Source organism: Carassius carassius, chromosome 4 (genome assembly GCF_963082965.1).
Source record: "Carassius carassius chromosome 4, fCarCar2.1, whole genome shotgun sequence".
In the NCBI taxonomy this organism is placed as follows: Eukaryota; Metazoa; Chordata; class Actinopteri; order Cypriniformes; family Cyprinidae; genus Carassius; species Carassius carassius.
In genome coordinates, this window is record NC_081758.1 from 12,712,992 (window position 1) to 12,733,590 (window position 20,599).

Here is a 20,599-nt window from a genome sequence, read left to right on the forward strand (position 1 = left end):
GCTTAAAAAGCTTTTAAAAAATGATGCAGAAGCATCATAAGTATCATGAAATTGGTTCATTTGGTTCATGCATTATATGTATCCTTCTGAAATCATTTTGGTGTGAAGAGCAAACCAAAATGGAAGCAATATATTCTCTATAATCTAAATATTAAAATCATAAATATGTATATGCCACATATGTCTTGGAACAGTCAACGTGTCGTCACTTACAGTAAAAATCAATGAGTCTTACAAGATGCCACAACATTGTGAAGCCTCTGGTTGTAAAAACTGCTGAGATTTCAATTCCCACAGTAATGGGATATACCTTTCACAGATGAGAATGCTTTGTGTTTTATATGTATTAACTCAGTATTAAAGGTGGTAACTTTTTGATGTTATGCTAGCTAATGCCTTCATCTTGTTGTATTGTGTTAGTTTGGCAAAATCATCTGCTGAAGTATATTGCAGATAGAGATATTCATACAAGAGTATAACTATGGTTGCAGATGCACAGTCAACTTGGATGTTCACAGACTGGTTTTGACTGTTGCAATATGGCAGACAGCTCACATTAAGTGGCCCATAGAAATAGTCATTAATGATGCGTCTATGTATACATATATCTTATGATGCAAACAATCTCCTAGGTCTGTCGGCAGGTTCAGTGCATTCTTTGAAATGTCAAAAAAGGTCCTTACTAGTTGTGTGAGAAGATTTCTAGTGAGTGATTAGTAAATTGATCCTAAAAAGATTTGCAATACCAAAAAGATGTATATCTCTTAGGTCTATATAAGTATGATGCTTACATATTCATTGAACTTTTCCATTGTGTCTGTGGGCACACTGAAATTTAGAGGCACTTTGGTGACAGTCATGCATGAAAGACGTTGATGACAGCTTGAGTGGCGCAGTTGATGCACAAGACATGTCACTTCAATTTCCAGAGTGTATTTGTGTATGTCACACCAGTGTTCAAATTCACTGGCTAATCAGTAATGATTTGAATGAACTTGTCACACGAGTGTGTAGTTATTTTGCTTTGAGAGAAGAGAAATGGTATTGTACAGTAAAATGTATGTATTTTATAACACAAGCAGTAATAGTGCTTGTTATATTCTGTCATTTAGTCTGGCTCTGTTCTGGCTGTGACCTTTAATACTACATTAAACTTAATGTTCGTAATTGCTATAAATCCCTGTTACATTTGAATAAGTACAATCGTAGCTTATCAAGAGCAGTGTCCCACACGGATCACAACAGCTGACAGGCCAAGATCACAATCTTTCTCAAATTCATCAGCAATATTCAAGGCTTAAGGTTTTATGGTTTATTGTATTTACTTCTTGTCGATAAGCAGTTTGTCAGGAATGGGCAGGGTTTCATCTCTAAATCCAAGTGTTCTTGGTGGGTCTTAATCTGCTTAATCTGTTGCGATCGATAGTCTCACAGATAGAACATCTGGATATATTGCAGGATTTTCACTTCCAGATTTACTTCCTCCTTATAAATAAATATTGTATCAAAACCTGTTAATTGTTATGGTGACTCGGTAGGGGGTTTTAGGGGCCTTTACTATGGGAACAAAAGAAGGTGAGAACCAAAATGTGCGAGACACGTCTGTTTTCTTTTATTTATTTTTAAATTCACTATTACATTTGAAGTACAGTCATAGCTTATAAGAGCAGTGCCCTACGCTGATCACAACAGCTGACAGGCCAAGATCACAATCTTTCTCAGATTCATCAGCAATATTCAAGGCTTAAGGTTTTATGGTTTATTGTATTTACTAATTGTCGATACGCAGTTTGTCAGGAAAGAGGCATTGTGTTAATCTCTAAATCCTTGCCAGCTCAATGGAGTAATTTTAATAAAAGAGCAGGACTGGCATTTCTTAAATGAGGATTGTTGTGGATTGCAACAGCTAGTCTCGCACAGCCAGACCTTCAGACTGATGAACTGAAGGTCTGGAATTCATGGCAACTTTTATTGGCCAAGGCACGCCCATGAGGCCATTTGACCAACATGCCGAACAACCAATCACAGTTTGTTTCATTTATCATCACGTTTTGAGACATGGAAATGTCGCCACAATAACAGACCAGTGTGTAAAACTCTTGGACGTATTTTAAAGATTCTTTGCTGTGAACTTTAAATATTTCTCATACTTTTGAAAATTCATCGTTTAGTTGATCCTGATAAGCACTCGTAGTCACAGTTGTAAACACGACAGCTTTCTTCTTTCGTGAGGGGGTTTGGCGCCATGGCATCTTTGTTTCCAGGCCGAAAGTTAAAGAGTGCAACACACACGTTTCACTGAAATACTGTGGAATTCAACCAATCCGATGACAACTTCAAAACTCCTGAAGTGTTTCCACTTTTGTGTCCCCTATGCATCAGACGTTTAGCTAACGGTCCGTGGTTGAGACTACGCAACAGCTGATGGACTAAGATTACAATCTTTTCAAATTCATCAGCTTATATTTAGGCTTAAGGTTTTGTGGTTTATTGTATTTTTGTATTACTCGTTACTTATTGATGACTGTACCAAAATCTCAAACTGGTTGTTATGGTGATTTGGTATGGAGTTTTAGGGTTCTTTACCATAGGAACATAAGAAGGTGAGAGCCAAGTTATTAGAGACACATCTGTTTCATTTTAATTTTTTGGCTCTGTTTTAGGTTGACTGAATTTTAATGATGTTTTCATGAATATAAGCTCTCCCTCATGCTTTTCTTATATGATGTACCAGTCATGTATAATGAAAATAAAAATATGATGACAATGCTTCAGGCATTTTACAGTTCATGTAAAGTGTACATAAATGAGTCATTGCCATGTCCCTGCCAGGTAACATGCTATATTCCATCTAAAGCTTTCAAGTTGAATATTTTGAATGTTGCTGAATTTGGCTTTTTTATCGTTTTAAACATTATACAGATATTATGAGTTAATTGGAATTACATGGAATATTTAAAATGTTACACAACAGGCCCTAGTACAGGCAGGAAGTTTACAAAAATTGTGAAAAACTTGAGAAATTGCAACAACAGGACTAAATTATACAATTTACCTTACATATATTAACTGATGTTAATATACCGACCTACATATACTACCGAAATCTACTTTGTACCTTAAAATATACATAATATATGATGTATAAACAGGTAAGCAAACCAAATGTTTACATATGGATTTAACATATGGGAAAATGTGTGTGACGAGTGGGGCGGGGCCGAGAGCCGTGGGATCAGGAGCGAGGCCGGTGGAGTGATTGGAAATGAGCGACACCTGCTCGACCCACCAGTCTCGAGTCCCACGGAGGAGATGGAAGGATATAAAACTGGAGCGACGACAGCGAAGGACGAGAGAGGATTTATATTATGCAGAACTTTTTGTGTGATTATGTGGGCAATAATACTGTGCAGGGCCCGGTTCCCCGATAACGCTCAATCTTAGCGCGCTAAGAAGACCTCGAAAGATATATCTTACCAAAGTTGTTTATGTTCCTAAGTGTGTTCCCCGAAGTGCCCCTTAGGAAGCTTCTTAGCACGCTGCCTCTTACGTCCGACGTTACAAGAGCGCTGTCCTAAGTGAGGGTGCTGAATTAATTGGCATCGATTGCTCAGGAATCGATTTTCCACTTCACGCGAAGGTGCAATACAGCGTTAAGAAAGACAACACGTTCTATGCAAATGAAACATTCCTCAAATTATTACAGTAACGTTTATTTTAACATAGTTTAAGTTATCAGTAGAATATAGACTATGAATTAAATTATCAAATGGTCAGTAATATGTTCACACGATATGTTGTGACGGTTAGACGAAACGGATATCCCTCGCTAATCTTCCACCCTCCTTATCCCGTTGTGCCACTTGTGCCACTTCTTGACATGGGTTTAACGACTTATAAAAATTATATAATACACTTTTATATTAATGGTAAGGTACTTTACAATCAGAATTCATTGCCAAGCAGCTGTAGTTACATCTGTGTAATGTGGTATTGATTGCCATTGGTTAATGTTTTCAATAAAAAGCAACCTATCTACAATGAACAGAGAGAGAGAGAGTTAGATACAAAATATGCTGGGGAAGCTATGTTAAAAAGGGCACCAAGCTTCTTATCAGAGGAACTTGAAGTTTTGCTGGACCTTGCCACCAGGTCAGAGATCACACCCCTATGGTCCACTATAACCTGCACGTTTATGGCCGCGTATCCCTTTCGCGATAAGTAACCTACGCCTGATCAATCACTGATGAATTGGCGATAGGGATGAGGGTTCCATCCACCAGGATGTAATCCCCGGCATGGCGCAGAAGGGCGTTGGTGACAGTGTGGACGCACCTCCACACCGAGGTCTTGATTAGGCTGTAGCCCTCTCCCACGACCTCGATGAAGCTCTCTGAAGCAAAAACAAACAAACAAAAAAAAACGTAGCGCTGCAAGCAGCTGGACTTCAGGGCTTAAAGCACAATTCCGCCGCGTTAGCCTGGCAAGCGCAGGTCTGAGAAGGTCCAGCAGCTCCATAATGAGTTGTCTTGGGAGGCAAATTTTTTTAATATAGCCACGTCACGCAAAATGTCAAAAGGGCTTAAGTTTTGCCGAATAAAAGAAATTGACATGGACTAAACGGCTCCGCGTCCGGCTCCGTCTTTGATTCAAAACAAGGACACGTTAGATCGCTGCCATAGTTGGTCGCTTACTGGACACCACCATGCTTACCCATTTATAGATCTTAGCCATTTAGAGCCAAATTGTTTGCAATTTTAATTATCAAAAGCGATTGCCAATTCGCTTGAATTACATTACGAAAAAGCCTAGGCTAATTACCACCATATTAGTTCTGATACCACATAAAGTCAACTTCATAAATAGGCCTGTATCCATTGCGAACATAATTTATTATGAGTCTTAAAATGTCCATAACATAAAATCATTGTTGAGCCACAACATTGTCAACATACCATAGTTTAACTTGTACTGTGCTGAGCTGATTTCTTAAGACTGCTGCACAGTGGCAGCGACTAGCATCTTGAGCTCAAACAACGCTAAGAGAGAGCTTACGAATGGTCCAGACCAACCTTACGAAAGTGTGACTTACAGAAGATATACTTAGCATACGAACGTATCGGGAATCGTGCCATAAGGTTAAGAGAGAGGTTAAGGAATACAGTAGGTTAAGAACTACTTAAAAATAAGAACGTTTTGGGGAAACGGGCCCAGGCCAGTTGCATACATACATTTTATTAAGCAATTTATATAATATTCTACAGAGACTTCCAAAAAGAGGAATCCACCTCTTTGAAACAATAATAATCAAATCTTCATAAAGACCAGTGAAAACCCCTTTAATATATTTTAAAACACGTCCCAGATATTTAAGATGCTACAGACTGTATTGTTTATAAAGGTGAAAGCAATGTGCTCCACTTGTACTCATTTATTAACATACCCATACACCTTCTCAGTCAATACACTCATTAGAATACCCAGTGGAATGGGTCTCTCCCAACTCTGATTTTTTCCCCCAACTCATTAAACAGTCTTTTAAAGTACAGTACAATCAATGCAATTAACAAAAATACTTGTGTGTTTGTGTCTGTGTGTGCATTTGTGAGCAGGTATGAATATACTTTCATGTTAGGCGTCTTATTTCATTTACTCTGATCCATGAGTTCCAAGTCAGTCAAATCACACTGTATAGCTAAATAATAGTATTTTATATGTTAATTACTGAATCAGTTATAAGATTATAGAATAATATAGTTAGTTAATAGATAACATTAATATATTTATTTGTATCCACATCTGAGCCATGTTGTACAGGTTCAAATGCTGAAATTATCATTCTAACATTTTCACAGCTTCTAGTAGAAAGGATATTTTTTTTCCTCTACTGCATGTAGAATCATAATTTTGCTTAGTTGCTATAATTAGCCACTTAAATATTTCATAATCTGAATGTGTGGCAATGCGCCTCACCATCCGAATTCACTGGATTCAGATTTATATGACAAATCTCCTCATTCCTTTTCATTTAATTTAGCCATAAATGACTTTGCAGCAAAGCAGTGGCATGAGCACCCTGCTCAGCATCTCACATTTTCTGTCATTAAGTCAATTTTCATCCACTCATCGCAAAAGGCACTTGTAGGACAGACAAGGGCAAGTGGCACAAAGAGGAGCAAGTATGTCAGGCCTCATGGTATTGAATGCTGAAATAATGGCTGTGACGAGTGGAGCGGGGCCAAGGGACGTGGGAGCGAGGCCGGTGGAGTGATTGGAGATGAACTACACCTGTTCGACCCGCCGGTCTCGAGGCCCACGGGGGAGATGGAAGGATATAAAACTGGAGCGACGACAGTGAAGAACGAAAGAGGACCAAGCCTGGGCTTTATTTTAGGTTTTGGTTTTATTTTGTGCGCATCAGTCGTCCGTGAGGGGCTGGTGCGCTGTTTTGTGTTTATTTTGTTATTAAAGCTTCATTTTGATTGTCCGCCGGTTCCCGCCTCCTTCTTCCGGATGAATATGAAGGTTTTTGTTATTACAATGGCAAAATATGGTCAACGATTTAGAGTCGGAAAATCTGAAATCCCAATTCCCTCTAAACATTTTCTTTCAACACATTCTCTTCAGTAAAAACCGAAACCATGGTGCTGTAATGAAAAGAATGCAATGGACAAATATCACTATTTGTGATACGGCAAGGCCTGACGTGATGCTAACGGTCAGAGCGCCTGTTTCTTATGTAAATCACTTCATTTGCAACTGTTGCTTGTCATGCTAACTCAAGCCAGAGTTCATTCAATAGCCTCTGAATCACTTCGACTGACAGACTCGTTAGCATAGCCATGGATCATAGGTTTGGTGTACGCTTCAGAGTTCCTGGGGTTATAAATTCCTGTTGAATGTGTTTTTGGTGAATTAATGGACTCTTTATTTGGCCTAACTGATGATGAATGCTGAACTCATTAGGTACAGTAAGGTGATATGAAAAATAGCTAACATTTAAGTAAAACTGCAAAGGGCTGCACTCTTAATCCAATCAACAATGAAGACTATGATTACGGCTGCTGTGATTAACTAAACGTGAAACTGCTAATTACGGCATTCCATTTAATGTCTACCTTAAATGGGGTTCCATCAAAATATTCAATTTACAATATGTTTTTTGCCTCGGCTGTGTTTTGTAACTGTAAAGGTGTCTGTTGTGTGCGTGAATACAAATAAGAGACATTTAAGTTACTCTTTAGACCTGTAAATAACAATAAACACCTACTGATATTTCAGCAATCTGATTGACAGATATAGATATACAAATACAATTTATATTTCACTTCATTTTTCAGTGGCAGCTTCAGTGATTATAACATGATAATGCGTAGCATTCTGTAAACCGTTTATACAAAATATGATTAGCAATTTTATTTGTTATGCTGCTATGAACATGAATTTATACAATTTCTTGGTTTTTACTGATGCATGGAATATATTTATCTGAAAATAATATTAATTTATCGGTACACAGTTACCCCAAACAAAATTGTATTCATGAAAATTAATTGATTACTGTATCAAAGTAAATAATCAACAGTTTGTTTTTAACAAAATCATGCAGCTCTAGATTATCTATTTAGTCATAATCCCTACTAGATAGATATCTCTATATAATAATCCTTAGTTGCCAAATTGTCATCAAACATACAATTATTTTATTGCATTTGGATTTGGATACATGATTAGATATTATCAATGGCTATTGGCTACTTTTTGTCTTTATCTGTTTCTTGTTCAATTGTTTCGTTGTTGTTGTGTCAGTTATTGCATTATTGTTTCAGTCAAACCTATAAAACCCTTTGTTACTCCAAACTGCATAAAAGCCTGATCAGTGGCATAAAAGTAACCATAATGCAGCAACTTATTCGTTAGTTACTCACTGACCGGTGAACTTCCCCTTTAAATAATGTGATGCTGATCCCATTAAGTGCTGTAAGAAATGAATGAATTGATTCAACATTTCGACACCTCCTTAAGGATGCGTTAAATTTGACAAAGCGGTTTAATAAAGGATGTATTGATCTTGTAAATCAGATAATTTTACTACACCAATATATTTTAATTGGCTGTTAAAGTTTTATATGGGAATATTATATGACACACTGATCCCTTAACAATGCATTGGTGCAGAAATGCACACCTTTTGGACCAGATTTGCAACTGCTAGAAATACTGCCTAAACAGAATACTGATTTTGTGCACTTATTACTGTACCAATATTTAAAAATGGCCTTTGAACTTTGAGCAAAAAAAAAAGACTTACCTTGCCAAAGCACTGACAGAGCCCACTGATATAATGGCATTGATGAGCGCTCCAAATGCAATGTATGCAACAAATTTATGCAACAATCAGGCAGCAACTGACAGTGCTCTGATCCAATGTGCATACATTCATAATCAGATAGCCCAATGATGTTGGGGGATCCAGTGGGGGTGGCAATCATATTTCAGAGTGGTCTTACCACTTTTTGTCATAACCCTGCTAAAATATAGTGCCAGTATGTGCACTCATTGGCGCCCCTCCTGCTGGTGGCACCCTAGGCAACCGCCTAGCTCGCCTATGCCTAGAAACCGTACTGTATGAAATTAAATCTTACTTCAGTTTAACAAGTGTGACCTTTTCAATCAAGGAATTATGTAAATTTCTGTTTTTGCACATCAAATGTTGCATTCTCCTTGTCTGTCATATGGTGATTTACCTTTCAAATTGCATCATTCCAATCTTTGATCACATGTCACATCTTTTATTATCCCTGCCTCTTCTTCATTCTGTTTCCTCTCTGCGCATTTCCATTGGGTACACTTGAATGCAATAATTCAAATGGAACAATTCCACTAGCACGTCTCGTCTAGTTGTTTCTGAGGTACAGCTCATTAATTAACACACTACCCTGTTCAGTTTGTTCAGCAATTTAAACCAGGAAATAATACACAATGCCATTTAAGCATTTTCTAACTTTAACAGACTCCAAATCGAATGACAGCATCAAGATTGCAATCGTAAGATGCACACACTTTCATAATATGTGTGTCTGTGTGTATGGTGTATGTGGGTGGGGGACTTCTTTCATAATGCTTTTTTTTTTCTAGAGAAATCCTCATGGATTATTTCCTGGAGCAATTGCCCCACTTGACAGATTATTTAAAAGGAAATTTGAATGCTTGTGGGGAAATGTCTTATTTTCTTACATTGTCCATGTGTCAAAAAAAAGAAGAAGAAAAAAAAGGGTGGGATTACAGAGAAAAATGACAGTAACAGCGAGTTAAATTAAACAGTGAAACTTGAACATTTCAAAGGCGTGTTACCCAAGATGATTCCATTGTATCTCATAAGGCTGAGGCTAAAAGGCTGCAGAAAGCCCGCCAGGATTGTATCGAGCCACAGTCATTGAACTACAGATGTGTATCCTGTTACTGAGTTCAGCAACAGCAGCCGCCACTCCACTACACCCAGAGGTCTATTAGTGGGGCTGAGAGGAGGGATCGTGGTGGACTTTTGGTGTCATGTTGTAGTCCCTATGTGCCTTATTTTTTACACAGTACAGAGCCTATGCAGTGATGGGCATGATGTATTTGAATCTGTGACCTATCTAGTGTTTATCCCTGGAGGCACTGCAAGCACATAATCTGATGATGCTATTGAAATATATACATTAGACTCCCTGTATCTCAAAAAGTAGTTGAGAAGAGCTCTTTGTTGTTTAATGTGTTTGTAATATATTGGCTTTCAGGGGTATTAGCTCATCCCTTTAAGAGGTATTCATATCTGTTTCCACAGCCACACCAAAAGGTGTTCAAAACTCTTTTTTGAATGATGTTTTGCTGCTCTTCATGTGGACTTTTCATTTGTTGAAGTAGTAGTATATCTTGGCACAGATCATCATTCCACATGTGATAGTATGTTCCCTTTGACAGTATATATGGAGCTCTCAAGGACTATTTGGTCAATTGAAAGTGTAGATGACCCGCCACCGTCAACCCCCATCCCCCATCTCCATTCAAATTTATCTTCCAGAGGCCGTTAGATGAGGAAAGGAGGAGAGCTAATTCGTCAGTAATCTTCCTACTAATCCCCCACTCTTTGCCTGAAGGCGTTCAAGCTATGCATCCCTCCCCCAAACCCAGCCCTCCTAACAAATACACTCTCCCTCACACAGACACATTCAGAGTCTGCCTCAACATGTCCAGTGGGAGAAGATGAATGCAATAGGGTAGTTTGTAGTCTTCCACGGTGGTGTCCTGGGAGGAGTGCTTTTGCACTGGCTGTGAATGAGAGCTAAAGAGTTTATTACAGTTTGGGATTAGGTGAGGTGTGGTGAGACAGGGCGGTGTCTAGGCTTTGTCTCGGGCTGTAAGAGGAGAGCGGGATATGCTGGGAGGAGTCACACAAACAGGAACTGCAGAGAACAGATGGAGTGAGCAAATGTTAGTGTGGAATCACTCCGATCATGCTGCAGGGCAGGAGGTGCTTTTGGAGCCTCCCAACAGCCACAAGTGATCAGTCTCTCTCAGATCTTTGGGCAGGTTCTGGATACAGTTGGATTACTACTCATGTGCTTTCAAGTTTGGAGACTTTGAGCTGGTTTTCAAAGCTTGAACTGCACTTGATCTGAAGCTATCACATTTTTCTACAGTTTGGTTTGAGCTGCACCGGATACTCTTTCTGTGTACCTGTGAAGTGATTCAAGTTGTGAAGTACCTTGTTTAAATGCAAAGAATTTGTGGAATATGGGACATTTTGTTGTTCAGGATTTGCAATGGATTCTCTGTTCACTTCGAATTGTCATTACGATAAGTATGTTTTATTGTTCCACAGATTTTTGAGGGAAAATTCTATAGTTGAATAGAGTGCCTATGAATAGATTGTGCCCTCAAAAAAACAAAAGGCAGTTCATTTTAATACTGTAACTCTACCATACAAGTAGTTTTTTTATACCTTTAAAAGATTTATTCTACTGTTTAAATTTAAAACTATGCTTTAAATATTACAGTTACCCTCCAAGTGTCTCCATTTGTCTCCAGTACAGGAAGATTATGATCAGTGTATTGTTGTAAGTTTTTCAACAATCGATTGGGCATCTAGTCTTAGGTAGTTAATCTTAAGAGCCCAAGAGATTAATGATGCCTTCTGTGTACAACATGTCATCAGACAAACCATTGCATGCTAGTCGATATCTCACCTCACTCTAAATAGTGAGAATTTCTGTTAAGATGAACAGCTTTGTGCTCTCATTGAAGCCAGTGTATTCACTATATGAATTTATTGCTCATTATTTGAGTTAATGCAAATCCATCTAATTTGAAACAGTAGTGTTGAAAACCTCTCAATTTTGCATGTCATTAATCAGTGCCTATTGTCGGAGCCATCTGAACTCCCTGCCACCAGCAGATACAAAAAGTTTTTTTGTTTTTTTTTTTGCAAAAATAAGGTGTAATGAAGCCAGCACATTGTTATCTGTAATTTTGTAGTTGTTTTTTAATCAAGAGCCCTTTGCCGCGCTGGAACTCAAGGGTCTTTCCCTGAAAAGCTGTGTGAGGTTCCCACTTAAGGGTTCAGTGTTGAGCAGGAGCAGGGTTCCATGAACTCTAGAGTTCCTGAAATCCTGAATCTGCCCTACTGAGTTTAAACCTTTTTGCTAGCTGTTCAAGTCCTTGGCTACAACCGTCTATTGATAGTGCTTATTTAACCTTTTTTTTTCTTGCTTCTTTGTCTTTGCAGTTGCTGGTAAAGTTTCCCCTACCAGTTCAGATGCCATCTTCAGTGTCCCGGTTACTAGTACCACCTCCAGCCCACCAGAAGTTTACCTCCCTGCCAACTTTAAGCTCTCCAACACACAGTTGGCCTTCTTTCTCCAAGAAACACGAGTTCCACCATATGGCAGCCAACGTGGACACCCTCTTCAGCGTTCAGAAAGCTTTGTGGTCTTTCAGACCAAGGAGCTGCCTTCAATCAACATCTCACTTGGACCTTTCACCCAAGACCAGATACTGTCCAAGGACCTACTGCAGCCGTCAAGTCCTTTGGACATTCCTGGACGGGTGACAGTCAACTGGAAGGTCCGGGCCTTTATTGTACAAACTAGAGTTTTTGCTAGTAACCCATTGGTTCAGGTGCTGTTCTATATAGCAGGACGGGACTGGGATGACTTCAAGATTCAGGATAAGCTTCCATGTGTGAGGCTGCATGCTTTTAGAGATGTTCGGGAGATCAAAACTTCCTGCAGGCTTCAAGGGAATCTGGCGCAGTGCTTGGCCCAACTGGATCTCCCTTCCACATGGTTTAATGTTAATGTAGCACCACTGGGTCGCAGAAAGTTCTCGGGGACAGATGGGCTTGAATTAAGTGGAGAGACCCTTCAGGTAGAGCTTTACTATACCCTCCATGATCCAGATAGCAATGATGAATGTGGGGAAAGCTACCCACGCCAAGGAGGGGCATCCAGAGGGGAGAGCTCATCCCAACAACCCCTTCTCCGTATTGGGAGCATCAGTTTGTACCAGCCCAGTCAGGAACAACTAGTCGTAGACAAACAGCTTGACAAGAACCTCTTTTTGAGGCTACCAGAGAGGCCATTAAAGCCAGGAGAGACCCTCAACATCTACCTGCTTCTGGTCCCAAATTCTACTGTGGAGCAGTTTACACTCAAGTAAGGCCTTTTCTTATTTATTTATGCAAGGGGTGGTCTAGCTGGGCTTATAGTTAAGAATAAGCAAATTCTTATTAAGTATAAGCTATTGCATGGTTTTTGTATATGCACTGCTATTTGAGCTTAGCAGTGCATATGCACCAAGTCAGGCTGTATTCCTGCGTCATCCATTGTCTCAATTTCTGCATGCTCCAGAGCTTTAAAAAAAATCTAATTGACTCAGACTCCTTACAAGGTAAAAAACTGATTTACAAGAGATGAGACACAAATCACAGAGTTTTTAACTAAATCTCTAGTGTAGTTCCAGACTTTAGCAGATTGTGAAAAGGATTCTGCTTTTCAGTTAAGACATAATGGGTATTAATTGACATCTGTTCAAATTAAATTTCTTGTGAGCTTGACCCAGTTCTTGTCATAATACAGTCAAGGGGATATGAGCCATATTTTTCATCTGGCCTGTGTGTTTTATTTTATTTCTAATCGTCAACAGAATAGGAGTGCTACGGTTATTGTGAGGTAAAATTATTATTTAAATCCTTGAAGACTAGCCTTTTTTCCTCATATAAGAGAAATGAAAGGGGAGGTAGGATATTAGCTGCTCTTTGAGGCATTTCGAACGAACACTTCATAAACAGAGTCTCTCTAATTGTAATGGAAGCTCACAGAGTTTAATTTAGAAATTCACCATGAATTAATTTGGCTTAGAAAACTCATTAACCCCGACAGGAGCAGACAGAGCTGTGGTGTGGCCTTAGAAAGTATAGTTCATTAAGTCTTATCTGACATAGTCTGAACTCTAGGTTTGTATCAATGGGGTGGACTGATTTTTTTTGTCTGACAGTCATTATGGGTCAGAAGACATTGCAGTGTGTGCGGTATATTTGTATTTGGACTGTTTTATTGTTAGGCTTTCTTGATTGCCAGTATACTGGAGAACAAGAATGAAAAAAAAGCACTGCATTTAAATTTTTTTATGGAAGTGGTCTTGGTACACTGACACCTAGGGGTGTGGATGCAGCATCACACTATGCGCTATTCGCAGTCAGACAATTAATTTATTCAAGGAGCAAAAAATTCCAATAATAGGCAGCTTGTTAAAATAAAGCAACTAATATTCTTCTGCTCATATGTTCTTAACATGAATGTTACTATGAGATAAATGTGGAAAAATATAGCAGATCTTATTAGGCTACAGATTATATAAGTGTACATTATTTTAAAACAGATCTTTCAAAAGTGCTGTAAATTTCTTTTAGTAGAACATTTTAATGTGAAAAAGTATTGAGCGTTTTACCTTTAAAAACTCCTTTCAGGACATCAATAAAATCAATATAATAGTCCGTATAGCCTTTAAAAGAAAAACCTGCTCAAATTATAGAGCAGATGTGAGTATGTCACAGTGATGTGTCCAGATAGTGACAGAATACATTGTTGCTTGTCACTACAAGCATTACAATCCATTTTCTGAACCTAATCCTCTTATTGTTGTGGCATATGTAGAGAATTATCCTTAGTTTGGAAGTGAAATCTAGGAGAGTTATCTTCATCCTGGGGCATTTTGGCGAAAAGGGCCATCAACCTGATTGATATTGTAAAGAAGCAGTTACCTAATTTCCATTTCATATAATAAGGGAATGATTTAATACCTTTTTGCCAATCTAATATTTTCAATGAAAGTTCATGTGCAGTAGTTTTTTAGTTAGCTATGATATTAAATTCCAAACAGTAAATCTCTCTGACCTCATACTTTTATGCACTCGTATTGGAGTTGTTGTGGTCCAATATGATGGTATTAATTCTCCAAGGAAAAGCTGAAGAGCAATAAAAGCTCAGGCAGAAAGAAAGGAGATGAAAGTCTGAAGTTGAGAGCTCTGAGCCAGTCAACTCAATGGGAGGTGAATTAAACTGTGCTGGGAGCCAAAAGTTGAAGGAGGAAATCTTTAAATATGAATTAAGCTCAGCTGAAGTCACCACCGACTTCACATTACTTCCCACCTTTAGGTTCATTTTATTGTTCTTCCAGTTTAAGACATTCAGCTGTTTTCATCTGTTATTTATAGAGATTGCATCTTAAAGACATTAATCATGGAGAAATATTACATTTTGGATCTACAAAATGTAATATTTTTTGTAATATTTGGGTCTGCCAGGGGGCTACTTCAGAGCTGTTGAAGCAATACAAGATTGTTGTGAGTCTTATTAGCATTTAAATGTCTTTTAAATTAAATTGACTACTTTAGGATGTGTACAATCAGTTTCCAGCAATTCAGACAAACAGATGTTGTGAGGCAAAAGCCAGTGGCAACATTCAATCTTTTGCTTAGACAGGAGGTCACAAAGCAATTCTAAATATAATGTTGAGATGTTGAATTGTACGAAAACAGAATTGTTGGCATATTTTTTAAAAGCTGTTGCTATTATTTAGCTCTTCAGCTTGCACATGATAAAACTGCCAAAACAACTGCTTAAACATACATTGACGGGCGGCATATTTAGGAACAAGAATACCTTGACGTGAAGATGGACTCCATGCATTTTAGCCAGTAAGCAACAACCCTAAACTCCTTAGTAACCACCAAGCAGCACCAAGGCAACAACCCAAAGTAGCCTAGATACTGCATAGCAACATTATGAACACCTTAACCACTTCAGCTCTAAGGTAAGGCCAGTCAGATCTTTGTAACAGTATAACAGACTAGTTACATAAAATGCATATAATATCAACTGTTACTCTAGATCTCCCAATAATATGTTTTAGTAAGATTGTTTTAGTAAGATTTATTTGAATAAAGTAATTGTATGGTGCAAAACATATAATGCATTGCAATTCAGTGATGATTCAAATGTCCCTCAAAAGCCTGATGTATACTTTTTGAAACTCACACTTTAAGAATATTTTTGATGTACACTGAACAAAATTATAAACACATCACTTTTGTTTTTGCCCCCATTTTTCATGAGCTGAACTCAAAGATGTAAGACTCTTCCTATGTACACAAAAGACCTATTTCTCTCATATATTGTTCACAAACCTGTCTAAATCTGTGTTAGTGAGCACTTCTCCTATGCCAAGATAATCCATCCACCTCAGAGTTGTGGCATATCAAGATGCTGATTAGACAGCATGATTATTGCACAGGGGTACCTTAGACTGACCACAATAAAAGGCCACTCTAAAATGTGCAGTTTTACTGTATTGGGGGGCCGAAAACCAGTCAGTGTCTGGTGTGACCACCATTTGCCTCACACAGTGCAACACATCTCCTTTACATAGAGTTGATCAGGTTGTTGATTGTGGCCTGTGGAATGTTGGTCTACTCCTCTTCAATGGCTGTGCGAAGTTGCTGGATATTGGCAGGAATGTTTTCTTCAGATGTTTTCTTGATTTGCTGGTGCTTTTTCTATTTGCAAGAGTTGCAGTGTGTTGAGCTCTCTCGGCCACCGTACATTTACTTGCTAAAGAGTATAAACTATTGCTCATACACTATGCAGTGGATTGTGTACAACAGGCTTTGCAGGAAAGCTTGAAATTTGACTATAAAAATTATACAGTAGGCTTTATTGGGTTAATGAATTCTGTTATCATAGTCTTTTGATCATGGCAGTATACTGAGGATGTTTTCTGCATGTCTTTGTCATTGTCATCTTACCTCTTAGAGATATAAATAAATTATTTTCAAGAACTAGCATCCACTGCCTAAATATGCCAGAAATTATAGAGATGTTAACATTTGTGTATCACACTAAGCTAATGAGAAGGCAGTGACCGCATGTTTCAGCTGCAGCTTACATTCATCTGTGAGAAGATAAATAGTAATATATATGAGAAGAGTAACTTTTAAAGGTAGACAAGTATGCCATTAGAGACAATAGAATGACTGCAAGACACAAAACAATCCATGAGTTATCATGAGGGCCTTTTTGCACCACTTTACTTCTAGAACTAAATGTACAGTACTAAAGTACTGGGAAGATTTTGACTATTTCCCAGTGATAAGGTTGGGAGCAGGCTTCACTATGTTTTTTTTTAGATTTTCTAAAAGAAAATTCCTTCACACATCCAAAAACAGGCAGGGTGTATAAAATAAAGGGCAGAATCACATGTCTATCAACTTTTATTGTGTATCTACTAACGTGTCCTTGTGGTTTACTTTATGTGGGCAAAACAAAGCGACAATTGAAAACCCGAATTTTCGAACACAAATGTGCCATCAGAAAGAATGACGATAAATCATCAGTTGCAAGACACTTTAATTCTGTGGGACATAATGCCAACATGCTCAAATTTATGGGCTTGGAGCTGGTCAATCGGCCTCCAAGAGGTGGAGACCGTGAGAACCTCCTCTTGCAGCGAGAGGCTTGGCATATTTTTAATTTGAATACTTGCATCCCGCACGGGATGAATGAAGATCTGTCACTAAGCTGTTTCCTATAAATGCGGGTTAATACTACATGTGTATGGAATGTGTTAAAATTCTTGATGTATTATGTGTATTATATTGCAGTATATAGCGACACCATTGGTCCTGGTATCACTTTTGATGATGATGACGACGATGGGTGTGTCAATGACAATGGGTGTGGGTATTTAAGATTGGTTACAAGCTTTCCTGATTGCACACTGAAGAAGGCACACGCCGAAACGCGTTTGTGTAAAATAAACGTTTTATATGCATAGTGCGGCCTCTTTACTTTGTTTCATATGACTATTTCCCAGTACCATTTAAAGTGTTACATTTGCACCAACAGTGTGTACTAGTAAGTGATGTAAGCCGGTCAACAGAGCCATCATTTGTGAATGGCGTTCAACAACAGAAACAAAGAAGAACAACATTAACAACAGGATGATGGAGGATGCTGTGATAGGAGCTGTATTTTTGTTGTATCTCACGAGTTACATAATAATGGACATGGAATGTTGACATATACATAAAGCGATTGAAAAAATAGAAAGGAGGACTAAGAATCTCCAATGACAACTGGCAGTGCTACATTTGCTACAAGTGCCTGCAGTTTAGCGTCCGTTCATCTATTGTTGTTCTCCATACTTGCGAATAAGTTGACACAGTGTTTACAGCATGTTTACATGCAATTTTAAATCTTGGTGGGGGAGGGCGTTTTCGTATGTGTTTGGCCAATCAATTAGGGGTAGTACCAGTTGTGCTGGATAGACCCTGCTCCAGGGTAGGAGCTAGAAAGGTAATCCGGTACTAAATCGTGAATCCACAATTATTTCTGGTACTATGAAAAGGTTCCCACGATGTGAAAGGCCCTATGATGTTTGTAGCAGAGGGTGAAGGTTATGAAAGCACATATATTCCAATTACTCGGAGAGAGGTTTAATCCTCTCAAAAACTACATTGCCTGAAGGTGGTGTATCATCGCCCTGTGCTCTGTAGCTCATTGTGTTCAGTGATGCCTATTCTCCCCACGCTTCTTATAGGATGTGTCATCGCTGTCCCTACGCCTGATTGGGTGACTCAACGGGGTGTCACCTTAACGCATCTATGCTCTGCTGGTCAGCCATATCTGCCCCCGTCACACTCGCTCTCATCAATGAACGAATGTGCCCACAATGCCCCATTCCACGCTCTGCTGACATTGGCCACTGACTGCCCCCATGTTCTCATATCTTTAAAGCCATTACTTTGTATTTTATTATTGCCATATTATTGTTTAATTAAACGCACCACCCGTGCGAGCGTTCACCTAAAGCTTGTAGTTATCTGTGCTTTGTGAAGAAACATTTAGCAACAGATAATTAGCATTGAGGAAGCGACTTTGCTTTACGTGATTGAAAGAAGTTGAGCAAAAGGCATTTTAAAAGCTGTTAACCACTATATTGAAGCTATTTAAACAAGCAGTATAGTGTAAGTAATTATTTATTCTACTTAAATTATTTACATTTCATTAAAATGAAATGAATCAGACTGATATTTATTTGGCTCAAAACAGTGAGGGTTTTTCGTAAATGAATGAATCAATAATGAATGATAGCATTAAAGTTGACCAGACAATTTTACATTTTTTTTTTCTTACTTTGAAATGTTTGATCAAAAAATAATAATAATTTAGTCCACTTAAACCCAGCTCATCCCTATATGCAGCACATCCACATTTTAAAATACAATCAACAAATGATAGAGCCATATAATATTTTTTTCTTTTCTTTTTTTTCATAATCCAGTACGGTGATGTGTTCACAAAGAGATAATGAGGTTGTAAAGCAGGTGTGTCCAATTCTGCTCCAGGAGGGCCACTGTTCTGCAGAGTTCAGCTCCAACCCCAATCAATCACACCAGAATCAGCTGATCAAGGTCTTATGCTGCATTCCAGACAACTCATATTTCAGTTGTTTCCTACCTCCTACTTGAAAATAAGGCAATATATACCGTTTGAAGTCGGACATCCGACCTGTTAACTCAGGGCAGATCAATCAGCCTCAGTAGGGCGCAGCATTTGATGTCACTGCATCCAACTAGCATGGAGCTACCTTGTCAAACTTAGAAACATTACTCATTAGGTTTATAAAATGATACCTTATTTTTTTTATTTTCATCAGCTGTTATTAAAACGACAGCATTTATTTATTTTATTTTTATTTTTCTGTTTTTGCTATTGGCACAAAAACACAAAATGTTCTCGTGTCATGGCGACATCAGAGGTCAATATGTTAACGTGGTGTGTGATTGACTGGAACTCACTGAAGTGGAACATTTCAAGTAAGATGTTTCCACTTCCAACCTCTTCTGGAACAGGGCATTACTAGGCATACTATACATTTCCAGGCAGGTGTGTTGAGGCATGTTGGAGTTACACTCTGCAGGCCAGTGGCCCTCCAGTTTGGAGACCGAGTTTGGAGAACCCTGTTGTAGAGTATTGACAAAACATCAATTACTACAATGAGACAACAGTATTAACGGAAGAGGTCTTTTTGCCTGTAGATTGTTTTTGATGATTTTGTCAGAACTAAAGATATTGAACTTTTTAAATGCTGGCTGTAACATGTAGGACCTGCTAATCGACAGTTTGAAATGCAATATGACATTTATTATACCCGAAGGAGAAAGGTCTCTTGTTCTCTCCTGTGTCTTTTATCCTTTAGAAGATAAATCGAAGTGCTAAAACAGACAGATTTCAACTGCAGTCATCATCCTCTCATTTCATATACTTAAGTAAAGGCAGAGTGTCCCACTTCTCGCATACCGCCAAACTTACACCGATTCGGCACACAAGATCAGGTGCATATTTACGTAACTATCCTTTAGATCATACATAATATTACTCAGTGAGCTTAAGGATTTTTTAACTTAACAATTTTCAAGACCTTGATGTTTGGTACTCTAATGTGGTCTTTGGATAAATTAATTGATAGCATTGCTCAAATAAAACTTGTGTAAAGCAATAGAACTGCTGTCACCTGAGGATGTCACTTAATTTTTATATTTGTAATAGCAGCACTGGCAAAACAGTACCGTTTACTTGCCAAGTTCTTTTGCTCATAAAATATGACCATCTTTGGTGCCAAGGATTATATCATTACAGCAAACTGGTCATGCAGCACCATTCTGTCAAAGTCAATTGAAATCATATTACGCTACATTTACGACATTTTCTTACCAGCTTGGCTAAGCCTGACTAAGAAGCTAAACGCTTCTCATGACACTAACCAACATATGTTTTACAGTTATGAAACAGTCTTTTAAATTGACCTCATGCAAATACATCAGATCACAGATACAGTTTCCATTTTCCCTGATACAGTTTCAGATATGCAACCACAGACATGAAAGTTAGCTAGGCTCAGTGCTTTTTTATTAATAGTGTACTTTACACTGTAATGTACTCTGCCTGTGACTTTAAAGAGCGACCTAAATAAAGACAAGTTTTGTGTGTTGAAAGCT

General features: G+C 38.3%; 1 protein-coding gene across 2 annotated transcripts in view; it reads left to right on the forward strand.

Moving 5' to 3' along the window:
* Positions 1 to 20,599, forward strand: part of LOC132136496 (transmembrane protein 132E) — a 378,370-nt gene that overhangs the window by 285,415 nt on the left and 72,356 nt on the right. The window contains exons 1-2 of one of the 2 annotated variants that reach the window (XM_059547243.1): positions 10,217 to 10,843; positions 11,768 to 12,695. In XM_059547243.1, the coding sequence (XP_059403226.1) occupies positions 10,777 to 10,843; positions 11,768 to 12,695 (995 nt within the window). In that variant the 5' untranslated portion in view covers positions 10,217 to 10,776. Of the gene's footprint in view, positions 1 to 10,216; positions 10,844 to 11,767; positions 12,696 to 20,599 lie in introns of those variants that run through there. The other variant, XM_059547244.1, reaches the window with a different exon arrangement.